The 11,653-nt window shown below is 47.7% G+C and overlaps 2 protein-coding genes across 2 annotated transcripts; one reads left to right on the top strand and one right to left on the bottom strand.

Annotated features, from left to right (window-relative positions):
• Nucleotides 1–51: 51 nt before the first annotated feature.
• LOC129185732 (acidic leucine-rich nuclear phosphoprotein 32 family member E-like) lies at nt 52–2,009 on the bottom strand. Its single transcript, XM_054783134.1, has 7 exons — nt 1,804–2,009; nt 1,175–1,324; nt 984–1,106; nt 740–893; nt 530–651; nt 397–460; nt 52–318 (listed from the first exon to the last, which is right to left on the bottom strand). The coding sequence occupies exons 1-7, from the start codon at nt 1,855–1,857 to the stop codon at nt 248–250; spliced, it is 738 nt and encodes a 245-aa protein (XP_054639109.1). The 5' UTR covers nt 1,858–2,009; the 3' UTR covers nt 52–247.
• Nucleotides 2,010–2,814: 805 nt separating this feature from the next.
• myo1eb (myosin IEb) lies at nt 2,815–11,433 on the top strand. The gene is made up of 27 exons (XM_054783119.1): nt 2,815–3,024; nt 4,064–4,201; nt 4,279–4,368; nt 4,469–4,563; nt 4,724–4,811; nt 4,884–4,973; nt 5,056–5,187; nt 5,248–5,382; nt 5,447–5,579; nt 5,650–5,846; nt 5,934–6,014; nt 6,138–6,224; nt 6,345–6,431; nt 6,514–6,681; nt 7,156–7,241; nt 7,315–7,396; nt 7,479–7,684; nt 7,755–7,899; nt 7,979–8,093; nt 8,159–8,328; nt 8,406–8,551; nt 9,342–9,488; nt 9,710–9,867; nt 9,940–10,014; nt 10,130–10,313; nt 10,797–10,972; nt 11,050–11,433. Exons 1-27 carry the CDS (start codon nt 3,022–3,024, stop codon nt 11,124–11,126), a joined length of 3,291 nt encoding a protein of 1,096 aa, XP_054639094.1. The 5' UTR covers nt 2,815–3,021; the 3' UTR covers nt 11,127–11,433.
• Nucleotides 11,434–11,653: the final 220 nt, after the last annotated feature.

Genomic DNA, 11,653 nt, shown 5'->3' with positions numbered 1-11,653 from the left:
CAACTGTAGCGCCACCGTGTGGTTAAATTTTAGCTTTGATCAACGATCAAGAAGTCATTCTTTCGCTTTTATTCCAAAACCATGTCATGTGATCACACGATGCTGCCGTAAAACTAACATTTTAAAAAATTAACTGGACAAAGTTTCAAAGTTCTATGTACAGACCAGGACCCACACAGACCAGGACCAGCTGATCACTGTCCCTCTGAGCAGGCGGAGCCACCCAAATGGTGGGCGGGGTCTTCAACTATTCGTCATCGTCATCTCCGTCGTCATCGTCATCTCTCTTCCTCTTCTCCCCTTGGACCGCCTCTTCGTCTGAGACAAAATGGCGACTGGTTACTTGTCATGATGCGTTCAATGTTACTCTTACTATTTTATTTTTTTTATGCAAACCTCCATCTTCTTCATCCTCCTCATCCTCTTCTTCCTCAACGTAGTCTCCGTCGTCTTCCTCGTCCTGATCTCAAACATCAAGTGGGTCAAAGGTTGTGATACATTTGTGTGGATGGAGTAGAAGTCGACTCACCTGGATGCCCTCCTTCATCAGGTAGGACAGCCCCACCTCTTCCTCATCTTCCTCTGAGACATCGTCTTCGTCCTCCTCGTCTTCGTCATCATCTCCGTGGGGACCTGCGCCATCGTCCTGGTCTGAAACGCAAAGTCCGGTTTCACACGCGCCTCAGCCGGTGGAGACTACAGATCCTTTGACGAAGGGACTAAGTCGCGTGATAAATACCGTTATCGGAGTCAGGTGCCTCGTTGTCGTGGCGATCATAGCCATCCAAGAACGTGACGTGAGGCAGCAGGCGGAAGACGTCGTCCCTGTAGTCGTCCAGCGTGGTCACCTCGCAACCGAACAAGTCCAAGGTCTTCAGGTTCTTCAGACTTTTCTGCAAGGACACTATGCGTTAGCTTACCGCATTAGCCAAGTCGCTAATTAAACTTTAATTATCTTTATTCTTCACTAACTTCCAACTCACCAGAGCTTCGATGGCGCCCACTTCGCGGATCTTGTTTCCACTCAGGTTGATGTCAGCCAAATTGGGACATTTCTCGGCCAGTGCCTCCAAACCACCACAGATGGCGTTATCACTCACATCCAGCTAAAAAGCACACACAAGTGAAGGTGATAGGCAGCAATGCATCATGGGAACCGGAAGTGAGGGTTCACCTTGTGTAGTTTGGGGAGTGATGGCAGTTTGGACAGCGACTTGAGGCCCACATTGACCATCCTGAGAACCTCCAGACCTTTGAACTCCTCCGTCACTCCTTGGACCTCACCATCGCTTGAAAGGCACTTGTCCACCGCCAGCATAGACACCTGCATGTGCACGGTAACAACAAATACAAACTTGTTGACTCCTGTCCGCCTCCAGCGTGGACACCTGCACGTGCACGGCAACAACAAATACACAATTGTTGACATTTGTCCACTGCCAGCTTGGACACTTGCACGTGCAAGACCCCATAATTGCTGACACCCGCTCACAGCCCATCGTCATGAAAACCACCACAAGTCCGCCCGTGCACGCGCCTGTAGTGCGTGTTGGCGCCACAATGTTTGCGCGCCAAATAGCAGCACGGTTATTCAAACAGGTGACGTCGACTGGAAGGCGCGAACATGAGAGTGAACAATAAACGAGCCGACCACAGGCATCATTGTTACCAACGATCTTCCACTCCAGAAGCACGAATCGGAGTTTAAACATTTTACATGAGTTCATGTTGACTTCCGTCTCATGACTGGAAAAGCTTCAATGAGAACGAAAAGAGAAATTTGGCGGCGTCGCCGTCACGCACCTCAGCTGGACTTCTGTCCCTCAGCTCCAAGTTGACCTTCTTCTTCATGTCCATTTTATTCTATCTCAGACACGAGTGTGTTTTTCCACCAAGTTCGCGACAACAAAACAAAAGAAGTGGGGAAATTAGCTCTCTCTGGTCTTCTTCCTACAGGCCAAAGAACCACATCTAGACCGCCATGTTGGATAATAAGCACCGCCTTCTGTAGTTAGACCATTCCCCTTTCCCCGTGTCAATCAATTGTTTCGTGGCATATTCGTTTCCTATTGGTTGGCTGAGAAGTCGATCACTTATCCCGCCCCTCTGTTTTAGAGTCATATTGACAGAAATCTTAATTTAATGAAGACCATGAAAAACTTGAACTTTAAGTCCTGATTGCCGCCATGTTCTAGACATAGTTGGGTTATATAGCGCTATAGAGCGTAAACTATGTAATGGCCAGCTGTTGTTTTATTTAGCACAAATAACTCAGGACATAAAGTCAAGCGTTCCCTTTAAAAATGTGACCGCAGGACAGTGCTGCATTCAAGACTGCTGGGGAATATAAAGTTTTCCCTTGAATTTTACAAGCATCATACATACATGATGACGATGATAATTTACTCCAGTTTTTTGTTTGACTGTCAGCACTCCTGACACCAATGTTATCTTTCTTTTTTGTAGCCTGCATCATTTCATGACTTAATGTAGTAACTTATCTACACACTTTGTATTTCATGGTGATATCTAGTATAATAAATGTACTGCATATACTAAAATATACTCTACATAATATTTTAGGGGTTCAAAACCTTCCACAGGGTTCCACGGGTCAGGCCAGATGGAGGCCAAGGTTCTGAGGGATGATTACAAGAGCAAGTTGTAATTTTTTAACACTTTCTGCTCTGAATCTTCTCATCTGACGTCTTGCGTGAACTAAATCAATATGCGACGGTATTTTATCCAGACAGCAGGGGGTAGCAGTACCAAAACATGTCTGTCTTTCTCAGAATTCCATCAGAAGCAGCTGCAGGAGGGGGCAGGGCCTCACCTGTCTCCACCTGCAAAGACTGGAGACCACTGCTCTAAACCGCACTGACTGTATGAACAGAACCGAAGAGGACTGATGTTGACTCAAATTTACTTGAGTGGATTTATCTGACCTGGATTTGGTTGGTTTCTTGTGGATTACCTTCACATTTCAAAATCCACCTGAAGCAGGAAGTGAGTGGAGCTAACATGGTAAGTCAAATATAAGTGACATAAGTGACACTCCCTCATCCTGTTACTAGGTTTATTTCTCTCCCTGTAGCCTAGTTCTAGCTGTGGTATCTTCCTCTGGTGTAGACCCGCTGGACCAGGTTTCTGGTTCCTGGTGCTGGTCAGATCACAAGTTTGTTGAATTAGAACCACAAAAGAAATGCAACTCTTGAGGACCAAATAGAAGACTGTAACAACAAATAAGTTAGCATATGCTAGCTATGATCCACACACACACACACACACACACACACACACACACACTCACAAACATGCAGACACTCTGTTTGCAACATCCTGCAGTTTCGTGCCCACAAACATGATCCAACAGGACTTTGAAATGCTGGGAATTCAGGAGGAGACACGCCTGTTGGTATTGCTGACATTCCCTGACTTAGCATAAAGCCTCAAAACCTGCTTTAATCTTTGACCTCTAACATTAATTTTCAAGAATCGGGTCTCAGCAAGTAAAAGTCTGAGTTGTCCTCATGGTGTCTATACATATTCACAGTATCCATACATCCACATGGTGTATATACTGTATGTCCACATAGTGTTTGTGGTGTCTGTATGTCCTCTAGGTGTCCACATGTCCTCACGGTGTCTATATGCCTAATTGTCTTTTTGTTCTCATGGTGACTATACGTCCTCATAATGTCCATACGTCCTTATGGTGTTTATATGTCCACATGGTGTCTATATGTTCTCATGGTGTCCATACGCCCTCACAGTGTGTATACATTAATACTGTGCCCATACGTCCTCAGTGTTTACATCCTCAGTGTCCATATGTCCTAACAGTGTCTATATGTCCATACGGTGTCCATATGTCCTCACAGAATGTATACGTCAATACAGTGTCCATACGTCCTGACAGACCTTACATCCTTACGATGTCGATACATACGCAGTGTCCAGATGTCCACAGTGTCATAGCCTAATTGGTCCTCTTGAAGTGTTTTGTGTGTGTGTGTGTGTAATGTCAACTAAAATAGTAAATATGCTTGCTCCACCCACACAGGGCAGTAAGGAGCAATATCATTGGCTGGCTCATGACGTCAAGGTGAGCGGCGTGGATGACATGGTGCTCTTGTCCAAAATCAGTGAAGATGCCATCACGGACAACCTGAAGAAGAGATACATGGATGACTACATTTTTGTATCCTGACCATACACACACATGCAACCCACTTAGCTGGTTCTCGTTCCGCTTCCACCTTGACTTGCTTTTTTCAGACCTACATTGGACCCGTTCTGATCTCAGTCAACCCATTTAAACAGCTTCCGTATTTCACTGAGAGAGAAGTGGAACTCTACCAGGGAGCGGTATAGCACACACACACACACACACACACACACACACACACACACACACACACTTCTTTTGTAATATTTTGGTTGGTCACACCCCCTTGTTGAAATCAAGGCCCAGTATGAGAACCCGCCTCACATCTATGCTCTGGCTGACAACGTGTACCGCAACATGATGATTGACAGCGAGAACCAGTGTGTCATCATCAGGTGGGCGGGACTTTGATTTAAGTGTCCTGAAAGAGGGATGAAAATTAAGAATAATAACTGGACATACTGTAGTGCCTTTGAAGGGACACAAGGATGCTCTGGTTCACAAAGCATACTTGCTTGATGGGATTGTTGATAAAGACTTCCTCTTTTTCTTCAGTGGAGAGAGCGGTGCCGGGAAAACTGTGGCCGCCAAATACATCATGAGCTACGTGTCCAAGGTGTCTGGGGGCGGAGCTAAGGTGCAGGTGAGTAGAGGGTATGTCATTTGAACTGTGGGGGCATCAAGATTCTGGTGCAGTTCTGGTGTGTGTGTGCAGCATGTCAAGGACATCATCTTGCAGTCCAACCCCCTGCTGGAGGCCTTTGGGAACGCCAAGACAGTCCGGAACAACAATTCCAGCCGCTTCGTGAGTACTCGTGGCTCCCACGCACAAAGTGCACAGGTACGTAAAGCGCTGCCATGCATGACACGTGCGCTGCTCCTCGCAGGGCAAATACTTTGAGATCCAGTTCAGTCGAGGAGGAGCTCCTGATGGAGGGAAGATCTCCAACTTCCTGCTGGAGAAGAGCCGAGTGGTTTCCCAAAATGCGGGAGAGAGGAACTTCCATATCTACTACCAGGTACTGCCGCTCCACCACTCTGTGTCCCCAGACCCGTCAACTTTGACCTTTGGCCCTCAGCTGCTGGAGGGAACGAGCGGGGAGCAGAGGCAGAACCTTGGAGTCACGACTCCTGACTACTACAACTACCTCAACCAATCAGGAACGTTCACGGTGGAAGACGTCCAAGACAACAAGGAATTTTCTGACACCTTGGTCTGTCTAACTGTCTCTGTCTGTCTGTCGGTCTACCAGTCTCTTATCAGTCTGTCTGTCTCAGAGTGCCATGTCCGTGGTAGGTCTGTCCATGGAAGACCAGGATTCGGTCCTTCAGCTGGTTGCAGCAATTCTCCACTTGGGTAACATCAGCTTCCGAGAAGAGAACAACTTTGCTGTAGTCGAGAGTGCTGACTGTAAGTGATAACACGATTCATCGAGTCAGGTGTTCCGAGTCACTCATGCAACGCCGTGCACCTGCTTCAGTTTTGGCCTTCCCGTCCTTCCTGCTTGGGATCCCTCAGGACTCTCTGTGCAGCAAACTGACCAGCAGGAATATGGACAGCAAGTGGGGTGGAAAGACCGAGTCCATCTCGGTCACCCTGAACACAGAGCAGGCGTGCTTTACCCGGGACGCCCTGTCTAAAGCGCTCTACAGCCGCCTCTTTGACTTCCTAGTTGACGTAAGTCCACAATAGCGTGGTCCGGTCTTGGACATAAGTTATTCTCTGTTCTGACTGTGTGTGTATAATTGTGTTTTTGTGCGCCAGTGTGTCAACAGAGCCATGCAGAAGGACCAGGAGGAGCTCAACATCGGAGTTCTGGATATCTATGGTTTTGAGATCTTCCAGGTAACACACAAACAGCTCTTTCGTGAACACCTGGGTTACGTGACAAGCACACACACCCTGTTAAATCTGTCCACGCCCACTGTGAGGGCTAATCCATTGTTGTGTTCTTATTTGTTGTTCTAGAAAAACGGTTTCGAGCAGTTCTGCATTAACTTTGTCAATGAGAAGCTGCAGCAAATATTCATCGAACTCACGCTGAAGGCAGAGCAGGTGCCAGGACATCCTCATTTTTCATTTTGATCCTTCTCAGACAAGCGAGCGTGTACTCCATCGCTCATTTGAGACCTTTAAAAAATAACAGCGTCTATGTGAATGTATGTGTGCGTGTAGGAGGAGTATGTTCAGGAGGGAATCAAATGGTCGCCCATCGAGTATTTCAACAACAAAGTTGTGTGTGACCTCATTGAGTCCAAACTGGTCAGTTTTCCAGTCAAAGAATTATTTTGTATTGTGTGAAACGTCAGCATCATGTGTTTCTCCCTCAATGGCTCATTTCCAGAATCCTCCTGGCATCATGAGCATCTTGGATGACGTATGCGCAACAATGCATGCTAAGGGTGACGGAGCGGACCAGACACTGCTGCAGAAGCTGCAGGGTCAAGTTGGATCACATGACCACTTCAGTAGCTGGAACAGAGGATTTGTCATCCACCACTACGCTGGCAAGGTATGGCGCCTGATCACATCATTCCACCTGAAAGGTATTCAGGGTGTATGACAGCCTCATTCACACACTGATGCTGCAGCATCACTGCCTACTTTGACAGCTGTCTCATCAGCCATCTGTCTCATCAGCTGTTAGATATCTGTCTCATCAGCCGCTTGTCTCATCTGCTGCCTGTCTCATTAGCAACCTGTCTCATCAGTTGCCTGTCTCATCAGCTGTCAGCTGTCTCTTCAGCCACCTGTCTCATTCGCTGTCAGCTGTCTGTCTCATCAGTCGCATGACTCATCAGCTGCCAGCCGCCTGTCTCATCAGCCACCTGTCTTGTCAGTTGTCTGTCTCAGCCGCCTGTCTCATCTGCCGCCTGTCTCCTCTGTCTCTATCAGCCGCCTGTCTCATCAGCCGCCTGTCCCATCAGCCGCCTGTCTCATCAGCTGTCTGCCGTCTGTCTCATCAGTTGTCTGTGTGTGCGTCCAGGTGTCATACGATGTCAGTGGCTTCTGCGAGAGGAACAGAGACGTGTTGTTCAATGACATCATCGAACTGATGCAAGGCAGCGAATTGTAAGTGTTCCACATCTGTGATGACATCATGCTAACCTTAAACTGATTGCTGTCTGTGGTGCATTTGTGTCAGTCCATTCATCCGAGCGCTGTTCCCCGAAAACTTGGAAGCCGAGAAGCGAGGACGTCCCAGTACGGCCAGCAGCAAGATCAAGGTGAGTGTGTGACCAATGTGCATATGTCTTTCATTGGATGACCTCCTCATCAGGTGACCTTGCCATCCTCCTCTCTGGTCAGAAACAAGCCAACACTCTAGTCCAGACGTTGATGAAGTGTACACCTCACTACATCCGCTGCATCAAACCCAATGAGACAAAACGTCCTCGCGACTGGGAGGAGAACCGAGTCCGACACCAGGTGGAATACCTGGGCCTCCGTGAGAACATTCGGGTCCGCCGAGCAGGATACGCATACCGCCGTGTTTTCAACAAGTTCCTGCAGAGGTCAGAGGCCGAAGCATGCGAGAGTCGGTAGCAGGTCACGTTGTTGAGTGACTAATCATTCGCCACGCAGGTACGCCATCCTCACCAAGGAGACCTGGCCTACCTGGAAAGGTGAGGAGCGTCAGGGTGTCCTTCACCTCCTCAACTCTGTCAACATGGACCAGGACCAGTTCCAGCTGGGAAAGACAAAAGTCTTCATCAAAGCTCCAGAGTCGGTATGAAGACCTGTGCAGAAAGTGCAGTTTGGGATGTTAATCCTTTCAGTGTTGAGTTGTAGCTTTTCTTCTTCTGCAGCTCTTCCTGTTGGAGGAGATGAGGGAGAGGAAGTACAACGGGTACGCCCGAGTGATCCAGAAGGCGTGGCGTAAACATATTGCCGTCCGCAAGTACGTCAAGATGAGGGAGGAAGGTGAGTCCTCATCACACCTTGCTGAGTGGGTCCTGGAAGTTCCCAACAACCACCTTTTCCTCCAGCATCTGACATTCTGCTGAACAAGAAGGAACGCCGTAAGAACAGCCTGAACAGGAACTTTGTGGGCGACTATATCGGCACCGACAGCCACCCAGAGATCCGTCAGTTTGTTGGCCGCAGAGAGAGGATTGACTTTGCCGATGTGGTGGTCAAATTTGATCGCAGGTTCCGGGTGAGAACCATTCTGACCAATGAAGCTTCAAGACACCATTGTTGTTCTTCTTCATCTTTTTTGTTTGTCTTCACCAGACGGTCAAGCGCGACCTCATCCTGTCCCCCAAGTTCTTGTACCTGATTGGTCGAGAGAAGGTGAAGCAGGGACCAGACAAAGGTCAAATCCGAGAGGTTCTCAAGAGGAAGATGGAACTCAACAGTATCCAGTCAGTTTCATTGAGGTACAAGTCCAGGCTCAGGGTCAGAACTACAGGCTGGAAACTAAAAAACGGACTTGAAGTCAGAGTACTAAACAAAAAGCACAACTAAAACCAAAACAAATGCATGAATTAACAGAACTAGTGTAACCCGACTGATTAAGCCAGCCCTGCGCACCACCGTGGACACGAAACAAACTTTGGAATTAGAGTCCAGAGTGCTAGGCGTCGAGCAAAAAGCCCCAACTGTCAACTCTACGCCCAGCGCAGCTTTTAAGGTTTACGGAGTGAGGTCTACCAACTGAGACACTATGTCTCTCAACTGGCCTTGGAACGCCGCGTGATCCACTGGGAGGAGCTGGACGAAGTGGCCGGGGGAGAGGGAAGTCTGGGCTTCCCTGCTTAGGCTGCTGCCCCCGGGACCCGACCTTGGATAAACGATAGAAAATGGATGGATGGTCTACCAACGTACAACAGCACAGCCACACTGGCTGGCATCTGTTACAATAGCATGGAGCTCACCTACCGACCGACCAATGCCTGGCTGGCATCCGTTACAACAGCATAGAGCTACCACTAAACCTGAGAACTGAACAAAAACTAGAACTAGATATACAGTAGATGTAAAGATGTAAAGATACAGTAAACCAAAACTGCTATACAGAATATCCATTGTTGGGAATCAATCCTGAGCTATAGCGAGGATGAAAAATAGGAATAACAATTAGGTTCAGAATGAAAATAAGAAGCGCGCTGGAATGTGTGCTAATTTACTAATGAATGTATATCCATCTTTGTTTGTGTGCATCTGTAGCACCCTGCAAGATGACATCTTCATCATCCACGAAGAGGAGTATGACAGCGTTCTCCAAAGTGTCTTCAAGACCGAATTCCTTAGTCTGCTCATCAAACGGCATCACGAGAAAACTCAGAGGAATCTTCCGCTCAAGTTCAACAACCTGTTAGTACTCCATTACACTTTGTCAGTGTCTGGTTACCTTGATCTACTCACCTGTGTTTGGTTACCTTAGTTCACTCACTCATGTCTGGTTACCTTGATTTACTCACCTGTGTTTTGTTACCTTGGTTTACTCACCTGTGTTTGTTTGGTTGGTGTCTTGGTTTATGTGTCATAAAATAGTAAAGTGGTAAAGTCTTTATTTTTCTTCTGTCTGGAGTCAGTCTGGAGTTTAAAGTGAAAAAGGGAGGCTGGGGTCCATTCAGCTCGTCAGGGTCCAGACAGATCCAGTTCCAAGTTGGACAGGGGGATGAGGCAGTCCTGAAACCCAGTGGGAAAGTTCTGCATGTCTCCATTGGACCGGGTCTGCCCAAAAACTCACGTAAGCTCTGAGCGGTCACGTGAGTGTACCACAGCTTTCTGAGAGCCTCCCGTGACTTCCTTTTGATTTTAGGACCCACCAGGAGGGACAACCGCAAGAGTCTCTGTAGGGACACCCGGGCTCCACCCACCAACCACAACAATTTGGGTACCGATGCGCGCGCGCGCGCGCACACACACACACACACACACGCACACACACACACACACACACACAGGTAATGATGTGCTGATGTTGTGCTCAATGCTGATGTTGTCCTCAGGGCTTCGCCACATGGGCTCTGTGACCCACCAAGGAGGTTCCTCCAGAGGCTCATTACTGAGGCAGCAGTCCAGCATGGAGCAACCAAGTTTGCCTCGTCTCCAAACCCAGCATCGGCCTGACAACAAGGGCTCTCCGCATATGGACATGGGCTTCATGAATGTCCCAGACCAGGGCGCTGCAGGGTGAGAATTCTCGGACCACAGCTGGTACCAATGCTGACTGTAGAGCTGTATCCTGTTGGCACAGGTGGCCACTCAATGACAAGTCAGCATAATTGAACGTATTTAAGCAGTATCGCACTTTTTCACAGACATAGGTCACCTTACAAGACAGACGCCAATGCAGCATAAGCACACACAAAATGGTTGTGTGCAAAGATGTGTAGTTTTAAATTGCAGCAATTGGCGGCCTCCACCCTCACTCAGGATGGGTCAGCAAACTGTTGGTAGCCAACAGGCCATTAGGACATGTCAATCAGATCCCACTTGTAATGAGGTTGGTCAGTACAAGAACATTTGACAAATCATCAGTCAAGGTGAGACAGGATTTGCAAATGGATACTATAGGAAGCAAAGAAAGTAATGAGTTTTTCAGGTGACCAAACCCATAAGACACATTTAGCTCCAATTCCTGTCTTAGATGTCATCCCTGCTGTTTACCTGCAGGCTGCAGCGGCGGCGTTCCAAGGAGGTGAAGCCAGTCCCTGGCGCCGGTAGACCCAAACCGGCTCCCAAACCAAAGCCTCGTTCCCCACAGTGCCGTGCTCTGTATGCCTATGATGCACAGGACACGGATGAGCTCAGTTTCAATGCTGATGATATCATCGAGATACTGACGGAAGGTGCTGATGGAGCTTCTCTCTTCAGCTGCTGCAGCTAATCAGCACTGGTGCTAACTGGTTCTTTGGTGGTTCTGCAGATCCGTCTGGCTGGTGGTTTGGACGCCTGCGTGGCAGAGAGGGAATGTTCCCTGGAAACTATGTAGAGAAGATCTAGACCTAGACTGCAGCTAAGGTCAGAAGTCATCTGTCATTAACTTACATTTTTTACTATAAGTCAGCCATCATCCCCAAGCGTAAGAGGTCTAAGTGCAACCATCTGAATGTGAAGCAGTGCGGTGATGTCAGCCATATTGTATTGCCATGGAAACCAAACTGGGAGGCAATTGACATGAACGCTGAAACTATGACAGCCACATTAGTGTTCATGAGTGTTGTTTGTTAATTTTGACCATCCTTTAATTTTAAATGTGACTGAAAATGTCAAAACAAATTCACCTCTATGTAATAAACTCATGTTCATGATCTTAGATGATTTTGTGTTTATCACATTCACACTCTCAGCCTGACGCAAGAATATGTATTGAGCACTTTTTTTTAACCTACAAGAATTATAGAAATGAGCAATGGGAGCACGTGACTTCTTCCGGAGGTCGATGACTACGCTTATAATGACGACATATTCTCCCTGAACGACGCCCAAACCATAACCCGATTAAACGCGGAATACTACATTTCCCACAA

The sequence above is a fragment of the Dunckerocampus dactyliophorus genome, chromosome 7 (assembly GCF_027744805.1).
Source record: "Dunckerocampus dactyliophorus isolate RoL2022-P2 chromosome 7, RoL_Ddac_1.1, whole genome shotgun sequence".
NCBI lineage: Eukaryota > Metazoa > Chordata > Actinopteri > Syngnathiformes > Syngnathidae > Dunckerocampus > Dunckerocampus dactyliophorus.
This window is presented reverse-complemented; position numbering and strand designations above follow the sequence as displayed.

Excerpts from the sequence above, each read along its gene's own strand:
- LOC129185732 (XM_054783134.1), bottom strand. The coding sequence starts at position 1,857 with ATGGACATGAAGAAGAAGGTCAACTTGGAGCTGAGGGACAGAAGTCCA. Across the intron at positions 1,107-1,174 it reads CACTCCCCAAACTACACAAG|CTGGATGTGAGTGATAACGC; the intron begins GTGAACCCTCAC and ends TGTGCTTTTTAG. Across the intron at positions 319-396 it reads GGAGGATGAAGAAGATGGAG|ACGAAGAGGCGGTCCAAGGG; the intron begins GTTTGCATAAAA and ends ATTTTGTCTCAG.
- myo1eb (XM_054783119.1), top strand. Across the intron at positions 4,812-4,883 it reads GGGGCGGAGCTAAGGTGCAG|CATGTCAAGGACATCATCTT; the intron begins GTGAGTAGAGGG and ends GTGTGTGTGCAG. Across the intron at positions 8,552-9,341 it reads ATCCAGTCAGTTTCATTGAG|CACCCTGCAAGATGACATCT; the intron begins GTACAAGTCCAG and ends GTGCATCTGTAG.